We start from the raw sequence: 22,526 nt of genomic DNA, 5'->3' as shown, positions 1-22,526 counted from the left end.
AATTGACAGCAAAATAAAAACAGTGCAAGGAATGGAAGGAGGTTTTGAATATCACCCATAGTGTGAGGGTCTGCTTTCCCTGTCAGCCAGATCTATGTAAACACTCAAGTAACCACCTCTGAACCATTCATTTTCTTAAAGACACCACTGCAAAGTAATAGCTTAAAATATCATTGTTCTTTTTTTTGTCACAGGTAAGTGGTTCAGTGAGTTAAAGTCTGATGATACAACTCTTGGAAATACCATCGTTCACTGCCTAGTAAAATATTTGTGAGAATCACTAAAGTGGAGGATGATGAAGGTAAGGCTGGCCAAAGTGTCCCCTTAGCTGCAGGTCAGTGTGAGAACATAGGAATGCTTCAGGCTAAGCAAAAGTAAACCAACTTTGTGTAACAGCTGTTGCAGCTGCAGTGTCATTTTGTGCTTTGCCTGTACAAATAAGGCCACTGCTCCTGGTTACAGAGAAATAATAGCATGGTAGTGAGACTTTCTCACTATGATTCCTACTATGATTGTCCTGCTATAACAAGGAAACTAAAATAAACATGAAACTAAAATACAACCTTCATCAGTGTCCAACTTGGAATTTTTTAAGAAAGCCAGTTAGGGCTGAATTCTTAATATATAAATTACTGTTTGCATCTCTGGGGATAGTAGAATTTAAATAAAATGTATGTAGCTGCTGCTCAGTAATGATGTAGGTTTTACAAAGAAGACCACGCAGCACACTGAGATGATTGCTTCTGTAGAAAATCCTATTGCCTTTACTCAAAAAGATGTTAACACTGCTCCCAATGCAGACTCTTTGAAGAGCACTGCTTGCTGCTGGTCTCCAGCTGGAAATCAAGCCTCTAGAACATAGAGCTGTCAGGGTGAATACAGGCCTGACTCACAAAGAAAGCACTCTGAACCACTAATTTCTAACTAGAGGATGCTGAGGTACCACAGCAACAGCCCTTTGAGGCCTCTCAATGTAGTTCATTGCTTCAGGAGAAGACCAATTTCAAGGCAAACTGGTTGGAGGACAGTTTGTTCCAGTTAGGCTTTTTTTGGTCCCAGTGTCAATGCATGTGCTGGGAATGCTCTGACATGAATATCACTCCTGCCTGCTCTGTGATCATGGTGCTCCCTGCAGCTTATAGCTGTACCCAGGTAACAGCCCAAACAAAATCTGTGACAGGAATTCTACTTCAGTGAAGTTCAGGGAGGAAAGTACTCAGATTTTCAGGAATCTCAAGGAAAAAAAAATAAAAATTGCATGATTTGTTTTTAAATATCAGTGTTATCTGCATTATCGTAACATTATTAATTTTTTTAATAAACTTACTTGCACATCTGTAAATGCAGAATCACCACCAGCCAAACCGTAAGCACGCAATAAAAAAATTACTTATTTTTCCCCATTTCCAAAGAAAACCACTTATTTTTATGGAGATGTTATCAAGGTATATATTCTGTGCCAGGCACGATGAAGAACTTAACTTACACTCAAGTTCAGGGTTGAAAAGAATGTCAGCACACAGTCTTAACTTATTTTCTATTAGAAGAAGGACAGCAAGCACCAACTTCTTTGTTTATTACAATTTCTTATCCATGGAAACTGGAAAGTTGTTCAACTTCAGGCTTGTAACTCTTCAGGATCCCTGCCGGGCTTCATCTGCTCCAGTACTTTGACATACACTCCGTGATGTTTAGTGGCAAGAAAAGCTCCAGTCAGAACCTGTATAAGCACACCCAATCTCATCTTTCTAAAGACAGGCTGAGAAACTGAGAGCCAGAAGCGCAGTAAGTTCTCTTTCCCTGGCAAGGGAGATGAAGAGTACCTAAAAAAACATAAACAGTGGTAAGAACTTATTTTACTTTCCTCCATCCAATTTAAGCATCGGTATTTACAGTCAATAAGAATACTTTGGGTAGATATTATTCTCTCCTTCCTCTCCTAAGTTCACCTGGTGGTACTGAAGTGCTGAGTTCTCCCTGTGGTTAAATGCTGTACAATCACACCTGCCAGGGAGTTTGGGTACTGAGCACTTCAGAAACATTCAGCTACTCAGCCAAACACCACTAAGAGATGTTCACTGCTTTGAGGGATGGGAAGCCTCAATTTAAAATGCCCACGTGTATCATGCATAGTGTGCAAGGTTCCAAGCTAAACTCAAATGTTTTACAGTACTCTGGTTCAGTTTTGTAGATCTTTTTTTCCTGTTTGGAGGGTTGTGAGCATACCTCTTAGCAGCTTTTCCCTGTAATTAGATGACTGGTACAAATCATCTTTCATGCAGTAAAAGCCTCCAGGAGGATACTGTGTGCACAGACTAAAAATTCACACAGTTTAAACTGAGAGCTGGAAATATAACCAGATGTAACTCACTGCAGATTGATAAGACATACCTGGCTGCAAGGCTTCCATTCACAGGGATAGCCATGAAAATAGGGTAGAGACCACCCACAACAGCACCTATTAATCCTCCTCTGACCATGGCACAGACTTGGCAGTCCAGCTCACCTGCAGGACAAGCAAAGCATTTCACTGTCAATATCCACATAGCTCTATCATATTGTAAGCTGCACGCAACACAGAAACGGGCACTATGCAGAAATGGCCAAGCTGTAAAGGCATTGATTTTAATTTTTATTTTTTTTCCCTTTTTTAAAAGCCCTCCTGTTGCTCCTCCTCTCGTTCCAGCTGTGATGGATAAACAACAGTGGGCACTAAGCACCAACAGCACTGCTCTGGCACTCCCCCTGCTCAGGACAGAGGGAGAAAATATGATGGAAAGAATGCTCTCAGAGTGATAAGGACAGGGAGTTCATTCATCATGTACCATCACAGGCACAACAGTCTCAGCGTAAGGGAGATGAATGTAGCAGTGAGCAGTAAGGCAACAAACTAAGAGCACTGAGAACCAAAAGCAAACTAAACATGTCCCACAGGCAGCAGCTTCTGCCTGGTGCTGCTTCTCTGGGGGCTCTCCGTAGGCTGTGCCTCCTTCAAGCTTATCCACTGCTGCACCATGGGCTCTTCCATGGCTGCACGAGGAGATCTGCTCTGCATGGTGCCCATGGGCTGCAGGGAACAGCCTGCTCTACCAGCAGCCTCTCCCAGGCTGCAGGGAACACCTTTTCCATGCCTGAAAAACCTCTACACTGACTTTTGGGGCTGCAGGGCTGCTTCTCTCCTATTTCTCACTCCTGTCTCCCAGCTGCTGTTGCACAGATTTCTTCTCCCTTCAATCTACTCTCCCAGAGGTGCACACAGTGTTGCTCATGGCTCAGCTCTGCAGAGGGTCCCTGTGGGAGCTGCTCTGACACAGGGGCATTGCTGGGCTCTGCCACTCCTGCAGCCCCCATTAACAAAACCTTGCCACATAAGCCCAGTACACTAACCTGCACTCTAAAATTGACCTTTTAATGAAATGGTACAGATAGTGAAAACCAAACTGCTTTGTTGGAGTTCAAATGCCAATTTCACATGAGAGTAAAGTACTAAAAATCAGGGAGGTCTAACAGGAAAGAATTATGTACAAGTGAAAATACACATACCTCTCTCCCCCACTCACAACTTGAACAGCTCACTGCTGCCCAACATACTGCATCATGTTTTTGAAACCCTGCTTTACCAATCAAGGCTTTCAAGATTTGCAGAGAGGAACAGCTCATCCAGTGTTCAGTGTGCACAGGAAGCAAAGGCTTTTTGATAACAACGAATTACCTGAAAATAGAGGGCCACGCAGAAAAGCATCATAAACTGCCACTGTTGAAATAAATGGAATAACAGCCATTGGCAAAGCAGATATTATGGCAGCCTTTCTGACATTTAAGATCTTCCTGAAGTAATTATTTGCTGTTAAGCCACATAAGCTTGCATTTCCTGCAAGGAAGTATGATCCATGATTACAAAGGTTCCTGTAAGAAAATAATAAAAGAAGTCTATTTAGACAATGAGAAACATGAAATTGCTTTGTTTATCCAGTGCTACAGTTCATTTCTGAGTACTCTACAATAAGAAGTCCAACATGCTACTTTTACAGAACCAGAGCTACTACTTTTCCCATCATAGCAGAGGGACTGGATTCTGCTATCATGTTTTTAACATACAGCTCAGAGCAGTGACTGATGGTGAAATGTATAATGTGGTGAGAGACAGTCTTCATTTAATAGCTTGACAAACACTTCCTGCTGCATTCATCACAGCAGGTAGTGAAAGGGAGGAATGGAAACGTGCCAGTTTTACAGTCTGCAATTCATCCCACTTGCAGGGGGAAGTTGTGCATTCCTTATCATTACGCCTGTCACTGTCAGTTGATCAGTGAAAATAATGCTCTGTTTGGGTTTCCACAAACCTAAACATTCCAAGAGTAACAGTTATTGCTAGGCAAAGCAATTCATGGAAAGGCACCTCAGTTCTGAGGCTACGCCAATAATGTTATGTTAAAAGTGTATTTTTAAGTGTGCCATAAATTGCATATAATGCTGAAAGCCACAAAGATAATCAAATGCTTCACCAATCACATTATGTATGCTAGGGCAAATGTCATACCTATCTGCAAAGTTACCAGATGTAACAATCTCTAAAGATTTAGCAGCTAATATGTTATTTTAAAAATGCACCTACTTAAAACTCTTCCACATTAAAATGGTCCAGAGGAGGGCCACTAAGATGATCAGAGGGCTGGAGCGCCTCTCCTGTAAAGAAAGGTTGAGGGAAACTGGGCTTATTTAGCTTGGAGAAGGCTCCAGGGAGATCTCATTGTGGCCTTCCAATACTTGAAGGGAGTGTGCATATCTATCTATCTATCTATATAAACAGGAGGGGGAACACCTGTTTATGAGGGTGGATAGTGATAGGACAGGGGGAATGGTCTTAAACTGAGACAGGGGAGGTTTAGGTTAGATATTAGGGGGGAAGTTCTTCACTCAGAGGGTGGTGAGGCACTGGAACAGTTTGAACAATTAGGCTGTGGATGCCCCATCCCTGCAGGCATTCAAGGCCAGGCTGGATGTGGCTCTGGGCAGCCTGGTCTGGTGGTTGGTGACCTGCACACAGCAGGGGGTTGGAACTGGATGAGCATTGTGGTCCTTTTCAACCCAGGCCATTCTATGATTCTATGACTATTGCTTAGAGTAACACTGCGCACTCATAAACCATATAAAACATTAGCAGATTTAAGTGCTGATTCTGCAAAGCTTTAACAACAAAAGCATCTGACAGTCAATGGCTCTGATTATTTCCATTTTGAACAGAACAGTACTTTCATTCCTGGTACATATCAGATTTTCAAACATGGACATATGCTACTCCCAATTCAGTTATGATGTTACACAGCACAGGAACCTACCTGGTCAAATATTGCTCCTGCTCTTATTTAGGAGTCACAGTGCATTTGTTTGTTTGCTTTAAGAGATGGACATATTTGCTTTCCAAATCACCATTCTCACAGTTCTGGATATCATTTAAGGACTGTCTGCAGAGCACAGCTTCTGAAAACCAGCCATTTTATTGCTCCATTTACAACCACAGGTAGTGAAATGCACGTGTGCATATGCATACGTGCAGAGCACTGAGATTAAAATTTATCAGTGTATTTGAAAATCCAATTAGAGCATAACAGCGTAACAGGAGGAGCAGAATCTCATCAGTCTTACTGATGTACAGAATAGCTGCCCAGCACAAAAGGAAAGAAAGGGAGGACTGAAAAGTTTTTTTCTGTGTGGTTCAATATCAGCTCTCTGTTGTTAAAAACACAGTCTTTGGTGAATATGAACTATCAGTTTGACCACAGCACACTTCCAGCTGTCAGTGATCCACCCAGTAGTGTATGCAAACTTCAAGGCCTGCTAAGGCAGCTTCAAATGAGGATAGAGGCCCCCACAACAGAACTGTGCCAGGGGAGGGTCAGGCTGGGTGTTAGAATAAGGCCCTACACCAGAGGGCACTGGGCATGGAACAGGCTGCCCAGGGCAGTGGACACAGCTCTGAGCTGTTGGAGCTCAAGGAGCATTTAGACAATGTGCTCAGGCATAGAGTTTGGGTTTTGAGTGGTCCTGTGTGGAACCAGGGCTTGGACTCAATGTGCCCCCTGTAACTTGAGATATCCTGCAATTGTTATGACAGCTATTTCTTTTCAAGGCCCAGCAATCTCTAGGTACTGCATTGTCTATCAAGAGTTACTCGCCTTCCACTTCCCAGTTCAGGGGAAGGAGACGTGTTTTAAGTTGTGTACAAGCACAGCAAATCCTACACAGAGCTACAACACTGTAATATAAGGGATAAAGCCTTGGTGTTAGCTTCTCTCACCTGGGTGAGGAGGCTCTCCACTACTAGCTGTAGTTTGCTTAGCCAGCAATTTAGTCCTATTAGTTGAAAAATAATAATAATTAAAAAAAGCTTTTTGTTACTTTGAATTATTCAGACAAGATCTATGCAAGATACCTATATGTCAACCTGCTCAGGTCCAATCTGACTTTGCAGTGAAATACATTATAAAACACCGGTGTCCGTGAAGCCCAGAGGCTATTCAGCTATTTGTGTGCTGCACAGTGCCCCTGCTGATGAGCCTGGCATATGGCTCTGGTCGATTTGTAAGCACCACCTGGCTTCCTCAGCCTCACCTTCCTGAAACAGGGAGCAGCACAGAATGAAGTGCAGAAAGCAGCAGTGTGGTGCTCACTCCATTCTGGCCCTAGGCCAGCCCTGCCTAATGCATGACAGCTCCGGCAGAACCACATGGGTTTATGGAGAGCCTTATGCTCTCCAGCATTTCAGTTTCCTAGAAAATGCATGGCTGCATGAAGGCTCAGAGTCAGTCGGGGCTAATCAGCCATCTCAGCACCTTAAGTACTGGGGAGCTCATGCCAGAAACCAACTGAGCAGGACCACTGAGACATAACCATATTTGAGGAATACAAAACAAGTTTTCTCGATAATAAGAAGCTTCTCTGCAATTCAGTATTTTTGTAACTGTGAGGAAGGTTTGCAATACAAAAGAAAGAGGAGAGAGAACAGTCTCCAAAAGACTTTAAACGTTTGATACAGTTCATTCATTTCAGCAGCACTTACTGATCTGATTTAGGAAGCTCATTCAACAACTTGTGTATGATTTCCACCCGCTTCACTCTTTCCAAATATAGTCTCCGCTGTGGAGAATCTAGTTCAAGAAATTCTCTTCCTGTCATTTTGAAGTCCTGAATCATAAGGAACAAAGGAATGTAATCAAAGTTACACACCCCCAGTATGCACCAAATGAACATTTGCATTCCTTTGCACTATGCAATCAGAAATGCATTTCCTATTTTTTGTGACAGCTATCAGATATAAAACGTGCAATCCAGCTCCAGAAGTCTATGATATTTTCGACTGCATGAACCCTACTGAGCTGCTTTCTTTAGCAGGGGGTGTTGCAGATGGGGTTTGATGATGGTTTTGAGCCAACTTAAGTACTCACTCTGATCACTCCCCAGACACCAGCTCCACAGCATCTTGCTGAACTCACACAGATGGAAACCACCTGGAGGCAATGAGGGATGATGGGAATGGCCTTAAGTTGCACTAGGGGAGGTTCAGCTTGGATATTAGGAGAAGTTTCTTCTCAGAAAGAGTGGTGAGGAATCGGAAGACTGCTCAAGGAGGGGGTGGACTCACCACCCTTGGAGGTGTTCAGGAAACATGGAGATGTGGCACTGAGGGATGTAGTTACTGGGCATAGTGGGGATGGGTTGGATATATACATATAACCATATTGTGTAAAGATTTAAAGTAATCATAATGATATCTACTCCCTGCTTTTACATGCCATCACTAATGGTTTTTTTTTATTGGTGCTCCTAGTCAGAGACACCACATATCAAGTCAGAAAGCATAAAGTTTTTCATTAGGCATAGTATAGTAATTGAAAAGCTTTTTTAAGGTATTTTTCTGTAATGGATGGAGAATTACCCAAACTGAAGTTGTCCAGTTATAAGTGGCTTAAGTTTATTGTCTAATTTGAAACATATTTCAACTACAAGACTGTATCTTATCAACGCTTATGAATACCTAAAGCACAGGAGTCAAGGCACGGGGCCAAGCTCTATTCAGCTGTGCCCAGCAAAAGGACAAAGAGCAACGGGTACAAACTGGAACACAGGAAGTTCCATGTGAAGGTGAGGAAGAACTCTGTCACTGCGAGGGTGACAGAGCACTGGAACAAGCTGCCCAGAGAGGGTCAGGGCTAGGGTTTGTGTGGTAAACGGCACACGTGAGAGGAAACACTGCGTCACCGGCCAGTCAGGGCCCCCAAGCAGCGCCGCACCGCCCGCTTCCCTCCATGGACTCCCAGCAGCCCACCCCCCCACTGCCTTCCTCTATCCACACCTTGGGTGTCCTCAAATCCCCAGGGCTTGACACTCAGCCGCAGGGTCCCCAAAGTACCACCAAAGCCCCACAACCACGCGTTGCCCCAGCCGCCCGCCCGACTCACCGCGCCGCCAGGCCCCGTCCTCACACCGCAGGCCCTCCCACCTCCACTACCCCCCCTATGGCCGCCACCATCTTGCCCGCGATCACGTGAGCGGCGGCTTCAAGACGCCGTCTCTGATTGGGCGTCCCCCGGGCGGCGCAGCACGGCGGCATCCGATTGGCTGCTTCGTGTGGCGGGCGGGGGGTCAGCGGCCGGCCCGGCGCGCGTTGCTAGGGGTGGCGGATGGCGGCGGCGGTTCCTCCATGGAGACGGAGCTGAACGGGACCCGGCAGCCGGCGGCCCGGACGCGGGGACTCCCCCTAGCGGAGCGCGGAGCCTTCCATGGGGGAGGTCCAGTTCTCGGGGTAACCCGCTGACCCCCCTACCCTCACCCGGCCCCTTGGCCTCAGGCCCCTCGCCCTCTTCCCGACCTCTCCTCAGCCCCCGCCCGCTCCCCTTCGCCTTCTTCCTCCGCTTCGTGCTGCGCTGCCCGTCCGACCCCGCCTGCATCCATCCTCCATCCCCTCAGCCCTGTCCCCCTGCGATCTGAGGGAAATTGTCTTCTCCCCTATCCATCCCAGCCTTCACCGCTCCAAAAAGTACCAGGCAGCCCCTTTCAGAGCTGGAGAAGCGAGGGGTTGGGAAAGCGGGACGGGCGGATCTCTGGTGATGCTCATCCCCCTTCACGCGTTCAGTTTCCATCTCCTAAAGGAGACGATGCGAAGCCAAAGCCCTGTGCGTGCGTCCCGGCTCCCTGTGTGGGAAAGGAGAGCTCTCAGAGCCTGCCCACCTTTTCCATAGCTTTTTCCTAAGGAGATAGATGAGAAAAATCTATTCCTGTTCTGTGTCTCTCTTTTTGTTTTTCCAGAAAAAGGGGGGAGAGAAAGAGAGAGAGAGGCTCACGTCGATGCCAACCAGCTGCGCTTCTGAGTGGGAAACTCTGGACTGATCTAATGGCTGGCTCTTTCTTTCAGTGATCCTTCATTATCTCTGAAAATGAACCTTTTGTGAAGCTCTTCTCCTCATTCTCATTATCCCTCTTTGACGAGGTGGCTGCTGTGAGAAGGAAGAAATGGCACGAAGTAAATGACTCCGGTATAAAGCGATCGGCTTTGCCAGAGTGCCCAGTGAGCAGCACTGTCACTTTAATAATTCCAGGTCGAGGGATTGCTTTCCTCCTTTTCAATCCTCTCTTTTAATACATGGGAGGATCAGAGGGACGTTAAAGACCGTAAGGCTGGGTGGCTTGCAGATAATAAAAATGAAAGTGACTGGCCGGTGATTTCTATTGGGTAAGAGGGTGATATTGGAAGGCTGTTGTCTGGTGAGGAAAAAGGGACCTTTTCAGTCTGCTGTGTGATCGATGCATAGCTAGCAAAATCCGTTCAAGAAGTGAAAGAAGTTTAAAGAGTCGCTTTGGATTGCTTTTTGTCTTGCTCCTTATTTGGATTATTTGGGAGTTTTTGTCCTGCAAATAACGTGTTCTTGAACATGTACAGGTGGAGCATTAAGACAGCTGCCTAGAGATGGACTGTGCCTTAATTGTATTACTTAAAATCTTTTGATTTTCAAACTTTGCTGCCGGAAGAGGAGTTGCAATAGGGTTTTTGTATTGTCAAGGAGCATTTTCTCTTGTATTTTTATAGAATCAAATATATTTTAAAGAAATTGAAAGCATCTCTTAAACATCCGAAAAGCTTTTTTTCCCCCTTTTTTTCTTATTTGTGGGAAACATCGGAAATCCAATACAAGAAAAAACAGCAAGTATTGCTGGAAATGAAGACTGAAGTTGCATTTCCTAACTGAACTGTAAAAGTGTTTTGCACTAGATAGCCAGTTCCTGATCTCGCAGTGCTCCATCGTTAATACCTGTAAATAAGTGCTTGCAACCAGATTCAGAAGTAGGAAGAAGAATGCCAGTCAAGAAGAAAGGTGGGCTATGAAGCTTCCTATCTCATTTTGCATCTCCATTATGTTAGGTTGTTGATTTCTGCTACTTATAATTTGAAATTAAAAGAGCTTTGCTGGGGGATTGAAATTGTTTCTCTTCAGCGCTGAAAATGGGAGGAAAATCTGTGCGCTTTACAGCAGGAATGTTTAAATGGCAAAGTTTTAAATGTGTGCTGTCAAATTTGGCCTTAAGTTTTTATTTTGTAAATGTCGGCCCTCAGAGATCTTGAACAGGCACCAAGGGGAGAGCTTGGTGTCTGTTGTTGTGAGGAGCCTCTCTTACAAACACTGACTACTATTCAGATCATGGCTTTAATCTGTTCTCTATTCTTTATGTGTTTGGCGGGTTAAAGATCAGCCATCAGTAGCAGGGTAAGCAAATAACTAAACAAAATTTCAGTGCTATTTTTAAATAAAAGTTCCAATGTTGTGTTTTGAAGAAGATTTGAATGTGTTTTTTTTTTTTTTTTCTTTAATTAATTTTGGTTTACATTTCTTAATCCATTATACAAGTGATGTATCTGTGATTGTAGTATGTTGCAAAGTCTGTAATCAGAGCAAGTATAAAGCAGCTTTGGAAAATGTGCTTTCCAGTGTTCAGACAAGAACTGGGGCAAATTCATACTCTGAAAGCACTTGTAGACCTTGGGTTGTGTTTGGTTCCCTGCAAACGTGGTACCTGTTTAAAGTTTCAGAAGGTGCCAGTAGGATAAATGACAAGTGAGCCTTTCCTATGCAGCCCAGCTCTCCAGCTGTCCTTGGAGTTGATACGTCCCTAGGTTTAACTCAAAACTGGGGGGGGAGGAACAAAAAGTGAACATTTGACAACAGGAAAGGGGATGTAATTAATGTGATTTCTCATTATTTTCCCTCTAGATAACACACCCTCAGTGTCAGTTATGAGTTAACATTTACTGTGTAAGTAGTAATAAAAGCACATGATTGCTGGCAGTGTTTTCAAACTAATAACAATGAATGAGATGTTGTGATTCTGTTTTAATAGATGACAGTGCAGAAACAAATTTTCAAACCTGAACAAATTTTTCAAACCTGAATGGATCATCATCAATTCATGGAATTACTTAGAATTGTGTGTAGTAATGATGGGAATGTATGTGGAGGAGTGTCATTCTTAATTCATACTGCTGTGCTGCAGACACATCACCCTAACGTACTGTGAGGGCTTGCCTGCTATACATGTTCACAGATGGAGAAGTATGACTGCCTTCTTGGTTATTATGTTGACTTTGAAACAGATGATTGACACTGAGGATATCTCTGTGCCTGATGTTTTGCTGCATTTCAGTTTCAGAATAGTTGCTGCAGGATTCTGGGGGGTGAAATCATAGGGGCTCCAATATGCAGGAGATTAGATTGGTAATCTAATCTGGCCTTAAAAATCAGTGCATTTCTTGTTTGTTTCTAGACAAGTCTGTTTCAGTCTGAATGGACATCAAGGCTTTAATTTCCCCTTCTGTCACAGAATCACAGGATGGCTTGTGTTAGAAGGGACCTCAAAGACCATCTGGTTCCAATCCCCTGCCCAGTGAGAATACATGCTTTGACAGCTTCTAAATACAATCTCAAGAGACAGAAACGGCCACTGAAAGACTTTGTATTATTATATAGACTCATAGAATGATAGAATGGCCTGGGTTGAAAAGGACCACAGTGCTCATCCAGTTCCAACCCCCTGCTATGTGCAGGGTCACCAGCCACCAGACCAGGCTGCCCTGAGCCACATCCAGCCTGGCCTTGAATGCCTCCAGGGATGGGGCATCCACAGCCTCCTTGGGCAACCTGTTCCAGTGTGTCACCACCCTCTGTGAGAAAAACTTCCTCCTAAAATCTAACATAAACCTTCCCTGTCTTAGTTTAAAACCATTCCCCCTTGTCCTATCACTATTGGCATACTGAAGTTGCCAGTGTGAATGTATCTGAGTATTACAAATGTATTTAAGCATGCAGGATTACAAATGTTAGTGAATCGGCAGCTTTACTGTTAGCTTGTGTGACATAATTTATGGCCTTTTTGGCAAAAATTAAGCCTAAGTCCATGCAATAGAGTTCCTAAATGTAATTAAATCTTTCTGAACACTTTATACATACTATCAAAAAAAAAAAAAACACAACCAAAAACCAAACAAAAAACCCAACTATCTGCTTTTGTTACAAGTAATCCATACTATTCCTATGGCCAAAGGAGATTGAGTGTGTTTTCCCTGTTTTCTGTTCCCATTTGGACTTTACGTCCAACTTGTTTCCACCTTCTGCTGATGATTTATTTTCCCTTTCTGGTCGTAAGTATTTGGGAGTTCACGTCTTCTGTCTCCCTCTCCCATGCCATCTGTAGACATCTCAGTGGGACACTGAGTGCTTCTAGGCTGTGCAAAATCATGCACTGCAATAGCAGCAATAGAATAGAGGGACCATCCCTCTGCATTTCAGAACTTCTCTAGGTGCTGCTATTTTGAATTTGATCAAAATATTCTCCTAAAATTGGCAGTCCTGGCCTGTTTAGGCAGGAAAAATAGTTTAATAGTAACAAAATTTATAATTTAGAGGAAGCACTGATTTCTTATGTACATGGAGAAAAGGGCTTGCTGCTGATTCTGATCGTGTTTATGTCAATTTGTGATTGCCCTTGTCTGACGAGCTGGAGTGACATGATTTTCTCTTCTCAGCTTACTCTGGAGGGAAACAGGGCTTTCACAGATAAACTAGTGTATGTTTAAATACAACTGTTCATTAAATACTTAAGGAATTTCATGAGGAAAGCTTTGCTTCAAAATGAAGTAGTACTGACACCCAGAAGAATCTTGTTAAGCCAGGATAGCTTCTCAAACAGTTTTTACATTTCTCCTCCTCCTCCCTCCCAGAGTTACTTAGCCCTTTTGATTTTTGATAACCCTAAGGCACTGTATTTAGACTTGCAAGTGCATGAGTGTTGGTTTCATGCACAAAATACGGAAATATGGTAAAATGTTACTGCAACTCCTTCACATCTTTCACAGTGACAGAAAGAGCAAAGTAGATCCATGCTCCTTTATGAAGGTGAGACCAGATTCCAGTCTTGAACCCTGCTTGCAATTGACGTGGATGTGGCAGAGACCCCAGCATAGATTCATTAAGGTTGGAAAACACTTTTAAAATCACCGAGTCCAACCATCAACCCATCCCCACCATGGCCACAAACCATGTCCCGCAGTGCTATCAGAGAATTTTTTTCCTAACATCCAAGCTGAACCTCCCCTGGCTCAAATTAAGGCCATTACCTCTCCTTCTATCGCTGTTACCCGGGAGAAGAGGCCAGCCCCCACCTCACCACCACCTCCTGTCAGACATTTAAGGTCTCCCCCGAGCCTCCTCTTCTCTGAACTAAACCTCTAGATGCTTGGCTGCACATAGAAAGGCATTCTGGTTCTTTTTGGCCTATGATAATTTATATTTCATCATACCTCTTGTATAAGGAAATGCTTTCAAGGACGTATTAAGGCAACCAACAGGAAGAATTAAAAAGCATTGATCTGATTCTCAGTGGACTACAGCTGCCATTTAGGAGAATCTGATAGATGTGCTTTAGGAAATGCTGAATATACAGTGATAATGCTAATTTTACGTGTCTGGTCTGTTGAAGAGGTCTAAAAACAACTGAGCAGGAATTCTTAAAGCAAAATATATTATGGGCCAGGAAATTTAGCTTCTGTTAATGTACTGAAGTTCTTTGTGCACTATGTTTCTTTTTAAATAACAACATTTTAATTTAAAATTGTAACTTTGGGTGCTCAGAAGTGTTAGTGGACACAGTTGCAGTCTCCTTACAGCCTACTAAGCAGGAAACCCAGTGATATTGAAGTAGGGGATTTTTGTTTCCCTTTTCCTTCTAGTAAGTATTACAGGCTGTTCGTCATTTCAGCTGCTGAATAAATGTTCTCAAATAAGTACATGGCTAAAAAGCCACCTTTTTCATCTTAGTTATCACAGTGAATTGATGGGAAGCAGTGCAAAGATGAAGGCTAGCTTTACAGGCTGGGGAAAGAACAGTTTTCCAAGAGTGGGACATGTAGCAGAAAATTGCTCTCTAAGGTTTGTAGAGGGAGCACAGGGTAGCCACACTGACCGACGTGGCTCAGTGAGATGATGCTCAGCCTCTCCTTTAAATTTTAGTGGGAGGAAAAAAAATCTCATTTTCTGAGGTCCTCAAGACCTCTGACGTGTGTTCTGTGAGTGCTATAAATTAACAGCATTCATTATTTTTATGGTGAAAAGTGATATAAATTCTTGTACTGTTAGTCACTAGAATTGGAAGCGACCATACTGTTGATAGAAACAAGAGGCAGCTGTGCATCCTCTCCTCAGTTCCTGTTAAATGCATATTGCATTCAGTGGAAGCAATGTTGTCTTGCATGATAAGCACATTTTTTTTCCTTCTCAGCCTCCCTTCTTTCCTTCTGAATTTGTTCCAGATGGCAAAGTTAGATGGGAGAGGGTGACCATGGGGGGAAAAAGCTGAATTCATACCTGATTGCCAAATAAGGGAATTCATCCCAGAAATAACCAGGGCTGCCTTGGAAGCTATTGGAGAGGGTCCAGAGGAGAGCCACAAAGATGATCAGAGGGCTGGAGCACCTCCCCTATGAAGACAGGCTGAGGGAGCTGGGCTTGTTCAGCCTGGAGAAAAGAAGGCTGCGGGGTGACCTCATTGCAGCCTTTCAGTACCTGAAGGGAGCCTACAAACAGGAGGGGAATCAACTCTTTGAAAGGGTTGATAACTGCAGGACGAGGGGAAATGGTTTGAAGTTGAGGGAGGGAAGATTTAGGTTGGATGTCAGGGGGAAGTTCTTTACTCAGAGAGTGGTGAGGTGCTGGAACAGCAGCCCAGAGAGGCTGTGGATGCCCCGTCCATCCCTGGAGGTGTTCAAGGCCAGGTTGGATGGGGCCCTGGGCAGCCTGGGCTGGTATTAAATGTGGAGGTTGGTGGCCCTGAGTGTGGCAGGGGGTTGGAGCTTCATGATCCTTGAGGTCCCTTCCAACCCAAGCCATTCTATGATTCTGTGACCTGAGGGGTGACAACAGTACTAACCAACATCACTGCAGCATCCTGGAGCAATTCCAGTCTCCTTCCAGCTGAGTTCTTGGTGTTGTGCACTACACTTCTGCACTTGCAGATGGATGCATGCTAAGCTGTGCTTTAAAAAAAAAGTAAAAATCCCACCACAAGTAACGCAAAGAGATTTACAGATGTAATTGCCAAACGTTCTGAACATAGTTTGCTGTTGTTGCCCAGAGGGGATGTGTTTTGTTCATCAGCTCAGAGTCTCTACTCTCATACAAAGGTTCTGGGTAAATGTGAGCTCATACTGTGTGTTTTAGTAATAAATAAAAGCACAATGTCATTCCATTCTGTTCCACTTTATGTCAGTGTTACTGGATTAGATCTGAGTTTTCTTAATTCCACATTGTTTTCTTTCATGTGAAACAATAATTCTGTTGTGTGAGTTTGGAAGTCCTTTATTCAGGAACAGACTCCTTTCTGTTTGCTTTCTGCCTCATTCCAGTTCTCACATTTATGTTAATTTTGATTTTGAATGTTCTTTTAAAGTGAAAACGTACACAGCAGCTGCATGGTGTAACTCCTGGTTTTCACTCTTACAACTATACATCAAGTTCCACTAGTCTTGTGTATGACATACAACTGCATTGTAAGCTCTGCAAGCAGGGCTCTTGAATTTTTTTTTCTGTGGCTGTTAAACTTTGTGAAGGTGCCTTTGTTTTACTGCACAAATAAGAGGATTTCATTGGGTGTTACATCGTTTTGGGGTGTGTGGCTTCGTTTTCATTCTGTCTTCATATTTACATCACTGATTTTTACACTTAGATTCGAACACTGTGACACTTGAAAGGCAGACATAAGAAGCTCAGGTGAAGCTAATTACACTTGTTGGGTTTTTCTAATTCTAGAACAGTTTCAGGGCTCCAGAACCTGTTCATTTTAGAAGCTGAGACATTAACAATCTGTGTAGCCAGGACAAGAAATGTGAGAAAACATCACCCACAAACAGGCCCCACATTACCTTCAATGTAGCTAGGAAAAAAAGAGCTCACTTGGAAATGGGACTGGCCCAAATGGAATCAGCAGCTGATAACAGCAGCTAAACCCTTCAGCTGCCCTATCAGCTGCTGAACCCTTCTGCAGTCCCTAAAAAGAAGTGACCTAGTAGACACCAGGTCCCAGAATGAGCCAACAGTGAGGAATAAGTGGACTCTTCCTTGTTATAAAGATAAAATGGTGATACAGAAAACAAACAGATTATGCACTAATTATTAAATTTTGGAGAGTTGATTGTAGTTTTACAGGAAGAGGTGAGTAAGGGAAGGGTGTCTGTGGGGTTGCAGGGTAAGCTATTCCCATCTGCTCAGATGGAGCTTGGGGCACTAGGAATGCAGCTCTGGTTGCAAGGTGCTTTTCCTTCAGCAGAAGTGCTGGAGAAAAATCTGGTTTCAAGGTGAGCCAGTCCCTACCTGATCTTTATATAGTTATCCTGTTCCTTATGTACATTTAATCAAGTTTAAAGGACTATATTTAAAACTTTAAAAAAAAAAAGTGAAAGTAGTGGTTAAACAGAACAGATGTATGGTTATGTGTTGTAAAACCAAGTGTGAAGATACTCAGACAGCAAGCTTTCATTACAGCTAATCAGCACTGAAAACTGAATTTGTTCTTCAAGACCCATAAAGTCTGATTCTTAACGAACATGCTAAAAAAAAGAAACAACAACAAAAGGATCTCAAGCATTCTTTTATTGCATTTGTGTTCGTGCTGTGTTTCATAAAGCTGACAGTCCTGTTCAGCTTCGTCCACCACTCTGTGTTCTGTGGCACTACTCAGTCTTCAGTCAGGGTTTAGAAACTGTGCTTTAAGAGAAATTTAATTCCAGAAGAGAGAATAAAAGGCTTTGGAAATGTAAACCATGTACCAAATTTGCAAGGACTGGAACTGGTTAGCCTGGAAAGGAGAATAAGCAGGGGAAGGATATGACAAGTCACACTGCATAGAACAGGCTACAAAGGGAGCGATGGTTTGTTTTCTACATTGGCATCTGGAGGACAAGAAGTAAGTTGTCCTAAATTATAATTAAAAAGATGGAAATTATGTAGCAAAAAATAAAAATAAATAAATATATATGTATCAATTGCATCATTAAGTGCTGAAATTAGCTGCTGTGGACATTGCAGGAGGTTAGCAGTGAAGTTAGGTCCTGCCCAGCAGGGAGGTAGATAGAAAAGCCTTCATGGGGCTCCTCCAGGCTCTGTGTATCTGCAATTTCCATTTCTCAGAGCATCCGGCTGACAGATCGCAGTGTAACTCCTGCCCTTCTCAGCAATCTCACTTGCAGAGCGTTTAGCCCTGTTCCTTGCATCATTTTCACAAATCAATATTCTGGGAGAAGAGGCTGCTGTGCAGTTTCTGCCATCTGATTGCTGCCTTTTGCTCTGACTGTTTGGTACACGGAGAGCTGCAGGAACACAACTGCATGTTAACACAGCTTAGTGCAGAGCTCCTGACCTCCTTCGAGTCCAATCTCGCTTGGTGTTTGGATGTTTTAGCATAGCTGTGTGTGCAGTGTTGCTCTGTTCTGTGCTGTTGTACTTGCACAGCAATTCTTGCTAAAAATCTGAGCCATATCTTGGCTGCTAAAAGCATCAAGGTCTGAAATGGTACCTCTTCACAACTAACCTGCTCCTAGATTTATGTTTTGCAGGAAGACAGAGAATTCACCAAGGCTAAGATTAATTTCAGAAGGTTATGCTTCTTTATACATTTAATGGAGAGTGATTGGTTTCTCAGTAGGGTGACTCAGAGCAAAAACTTAACTTTACATCTCATTCCTTGAGAGAGAGTCTCTCTGCTGACTCACATTTAATCTTCATAGCCCTGTGGCAGCTGCCCCGGCTGCTTCCTAGAAGCTGAAACCACTGCAATAAGCCTGCCTGGTAATGACTCGAGTAATTAATCCCCCTTTTTCTGTCCCCCTGGTTCCCTTAGTAGGACAGTAGATGGGTTTACTTGCCACGCACACTCCCAAGGACTGTTATTTTTAACCCCTTTACTTGTTTGTTGGGAGTACTCAGCACATTGGTGATAGTATATTTCTCAGATACATCATATCTTATGTTTCCTTGAGGTTGCATAACCCATATGGTGAGGATTTATTAAAGCCCTGTTGCAGCTATGAAGGGCCGGAGCTGCTGAGGGATTTCTAGTTTGTACAGAGCCATCTATTCCCCATCCACTGTCCCTCTGTGCAATCTGGTAGATTTTTTTGTGCATCTCGTTTGTAGGTATATGTATTAATATAATTATTGCCATTTCTATACTATTTCTCAAGGCTTTTGCAGCATTATAACCTGCAATTTGAATTTGAAAATGCCGTCTCCTGTAGGAGTTCTGAAGCCCAGGCCTGTGCACAGAACATGGTGTTCTAATAGGATTCATTCCTTTGTGCTTGCTGTTGTGTGTGGAAATGAAGAAAGGTAAATGAGTGGCTGATGGCTGAGGCTTGGATCAGACCCAGGGATATCTGGAACTTAAAAGAAAATATTGCATGCCCTCCTTTTGATCTATGAGAACTCATTTCAAAATTTTGAGGTTTCCAGAGCACAGGATCAAATTGAGATCTCAAAATGACAGAGGTAAGGGCATGGTGTTTGCTCAGACCTCTTGGCTGTTCTGTCAGTGCTCATCTAAAGAAAGGTTTGGATTCCGAAGTAGTAGTAGTTTTGGAGACCGTTTTCACTTAAAGTTATTGAAGTTCACTGTGAATATTTCCTTGCACTCCTCAGTGCTCTGATTACATTTCTCACTTCTATTTTGGCTGCTGCCTTTTTCCTCCCCCATTTTTCATGCCTTTTCCAGCTTTACTGCCCTACATTTTCCCAATTCTGATTCCCCAAAAACTGGAAAGAGTCTCTTGAAATATGCGGGCATATTTTTTGTTTTTTTTTTTTTAAGTCACCTATGCTAAGGTGACTTTGCAAATCAGAAGTAATTAAAATCCCTTTTTGGAAAGGTTGTAGACACAATTAAAATGAAAAATTGAAGTAAAAAACCCCTTTATTTTATAAACTCAACAAGAGTTAGATCTCAGCTCGACTTCAACAGCTCTCACTGAGGAAATAATAATAATGTTTAATTATTTTAAGTCAACACTGTTTACCCCCAAAATCTTGTAGTTCATAGAGTCACAAAGTCACTGAATATTGCCAGGTGGTGGAGACCCAGGAGGAGGCCAACTACTGACTGCATGCAAGGCTGGCCAAAATTCAACTCTTTGAAAGCCTAGTTAATAGCAGGACAAAGGGAAATGGTTTTACGTTGAGGGAGGGAAGATTTAGGTTGGATGTCAGGGGGAAGTTCTTTACCCAGAGAGTGGTGAGGTGCTGGAACAGCTGCACAGAGAGGCTGTGGATGCCCCGTCCCTGGAGGTGTTCAAGGCCAGGTTGGATGGGGCCCTGGGCAGCCTGGGCTGGTATTAAATGTGGAGGTTGGTGACCCTGCATGTGGCGGGGGGTTGGAGCTTCATGATCCTTGAGGTCCCTTCCAATCCAAGCCATTCTATGGTTCAACCCATGTTTGATGCTAATAAGGGCAAATAAATGCAAATGTGATACTAAACTTATTGAGAAACTATCTGAGATTCTGAGCAAATCTGGTGCTCTCTGGGTGTCAGTGGTCACTTGACACTGCCTTGTGATGCAGAGTGTTTTTTCCATCTGACTGCAATCTCTTGCATGTAGAAGGCTGAATTTTCCAGTCCCTAATAAGTTTGGCATCGTATTTGCTCTTACTTTCTCTCAATTTTTTTAAACTGTCTTGTTTCATAGCAGGAATTAGAAGCAGCAGCAGCCCCCAGGAGGTTTGCGGGTATTCAAAGCACTGCAGTTTTTCTAAAATAATGATTGGTGTTGGCTAGTATGCTGTTGTTATGGTTTTGTGGCGGCCAGGAGGACATGTAGGAGATTGAAAATAGGAGCATGACAACATTTCTTTGAATTCTGGGTGGATTCTGTCTTCTCTTTTTTAGGTCATCACTGTTCAGCATACGCTGGTTTGTGTTTTGAGAGTGGAGCTTCTCAACAGCTGGTTCTGAATCAGTTTTCTCTTTCTCGTGTAGCTTCAATTAATCATGTTAATCAAATATTTTCTGATTTAATTAGTGAAATTCATAGTTACTCCTAAATTAGCTTCAAAAAGAACTGGGGCTGTTCAGTCTGGGAGACCTGAGAGCAGCTTTTCTGTATCTGAAGAGGTAAAAGACTGTAAAAAAGAATGGGACAGACTGTATAAGGGTGTGTGGTGGTAGGACAAGAGGAAAAGGTTTGAAACTAAAAGAGAGAAGATTCAGACTGGACATAAGGAAGAGGGTTACTACAGTAAGGGTGGTAGTGAGGAACTGGAACATGTTGCACAGAGGGGTGGTGGATGCCCCATTCCCAGAGTCACTCAAGGTCAGGTTGGATGGGGCTCTGAGCACCTGATGGAGCTGTGGGTGCCCCTGTTCATTGCAGGGGAGCTGCTTCAGAGGAGGGGCAGGGAAAGGTTCTGCCCCACAGGGTGATGGGCATGGAATAACTGCCCACGGCAGTGGACACGGCCCCAAGCTGTCAGAGCTCAGGGAGCATCTGGACACCACTGTCAGACATTGGGTTTGGATTTAGGGTGGTCCTGTGCTGAGTTTGGGGTTCAACTCGATGGCCTTTGTGGGTCCCTTTCAACTGAGGGTGCTCCGTAATTCTGTGCCAGGCATTTCTAAACACACCATAGAGCTTGTTCCTTTGTGGTGCTGCAGCTGTGGGGTTGGTCATACCAATATAAAGTACTTTTATAATAATGATTCTGATTTCACAGCATTTGTGTGCTTTTTTTGCTGAGCAGCTGTATGAGTGTCCTCACAAACACACTGGCAATGTACCTGCATCATGCAAGCACGTAACTCAGTACTGGTGTACAAAATTCCATTAAGATTTCCAGTCCCCTATACAATAATTTATCCAAAAGTGGAGTGCCCACCTGTTACATTTTCAGTGAACAAACTGAAACTCAATTTTTTCAGTATCTCCTTGCCTGTATGGACTTTCAGTGGTTCTAAAATCAAGCTGTAAATAGCAAGAACATGGCAAAGATCCTGAATCAAACCAGAAGATAAAGGAAATGTCTAATTCCAGGTAGTGATTAGCATTGTATGTGGCATGCAGATCTCAGATATGGACCCTGAGGCATAGCTAAGGTAGAATTGATTTTTACATCACTATATCAAAGTAAATGATAAAGAAAATTAATTACGGAATTTCCTTTCTTGCTTTTAATTTTTGTAACTGTGACATTCAGTCTTTCATATTAGCTTACAATTTAAGAGCGGTGCTTTAAGAAACAATTTTCAGTTGGTGAGAAGTTCATCTCCTGATGCATAATACACCTTGCTCTATACCTGTTTCCATGTAAGGCTTCATTTCTTGTTGGCAATATCCTTGGAAAACTTCTCTGTACATTACGCTGAAGCTACACTTCATTCATGTATTTACTTGGGTTGCATTGGGTTGAATGTGCAAGTCCAGAAGACAGGATAGGTCACACTGTTCTGAGTTCAGTGAAAAGTATGATGTCATTGAGGTTTTCGAAGCAAAAGTAGCTGAGCTTGTATGTAGAATTAATTCTGGGACATCCCAACCATACACCACTTGGACCAGAACTTTGTTTTGGGGCCATGCTTTTGATTTGGATAGTGCCTGACCAGTAGGTTGGTCTGGTTTGGCAGATTGTTAAAAGGCAGTTTTGCTTTCTGCTCCTTGCATTGGCTGTGCTTATGAATGGTTTTGTGTGTTACTTCCTCTACCCCAAAAACTCCAGCCTGGCAAGGACTGTTTGCAGTGCAGCACCCTGGGGAGAAAGCAGTTGTGCACAAAGGCTTTTTCTAGCCTCGGGAGAATTGATCTCCTTTGTGTGTTGTAATCAGTAGGAAAAACAATTTTTGAGGATGATTCATGGAGGGATCCAAGCCCAGATATTCTGAACTGGCCTTTAAAAGAGCTGATTTTTCTCTGTACATTGTACGTAGGCCCTAAGCTCAATGGCTGCCT

At 43.2% G+C, this 22,526-nt stretch overlaps 2 protein-coding genes across 11 annotated transcripts in view; one reads left to right on the top strand and one right to left on the bottom strand.

Moving 5' to 3' along the window:
• Positions 1-198: 198 nt before the first annotated feature.
• On the bottom strand, positions 199-8,568 carry TMEM126A (transmembrane protein 126A). The gene is made up of 5 exons (XM_048940297.1): positions 8,460-8,568; positions 7,061-7,185; positions 3,713-3,906; positions 2,392-2,506; positions 199-1,823 (listed from the first exon to the last, which is right to left on the bottom strand). Exons 2-5 carry the CDS (start codon positions 7,174-7,176, stop codon positions 1,619-1,621), a joined length of 630 nt encoding a protein of 209 aa, XP_048796254.1. The 5' UTR covers positions 7,177-7,185; positions 8,460-8,568; the 3' UTR covers positions 199-1,618.
• Positions 8,569-8,642: 74 nt separating this feature from the next.
• Positions 8,643-22,526, top strand: part of DLG2 (discs large MAGUK scaffold protein 2) — a 994,028-nt gene continuing 980,144 nt past the window's right edge. For 5 of the 10 annotated variants that reach the window (XM_048939876.1, XM_048939950.1, XM_048939891.1 and 2 more), the window contains exons 1-2: positions 8,644-8,803; positions 9,307-10,370. In XM_048939876.1, the coding sequence (XP_048795833.1) occupies positions 10,352-10,370 (19 nt within the window). In that variant the 5' untranslated portion in view covers positions 8,644-8,803; positions 9,307-10,351. Of the gene's footprint in view, positions 8,804-9,306; positions 10,371-22,526 lie in introns of all 10 variants that reach the window. The other 5 variants (XM_048939920.1, XM_048939896.1, XM_048940083.1 and 2 more) reach the window with 2 other exon arrangements.

Source organism: Lagopus muta, chromosome 1 (genome assembly GCF_023343835.1).
Source record: "Lagopus muta isolate bLagMut1 chromosome 1, bLagMut1 primary, whole genome shotgun sequence".
NCBI lineage: Eukaryota > Metazoa > Chordata > Aves > Galliformes > Phasianidae > Lagopus > Lagopus muta.
The sequence above is the reverse complement of the archived record's forward strand: the minus strand, read 5'-3'. Positions and strand labels throughout refer to the sequence as shown.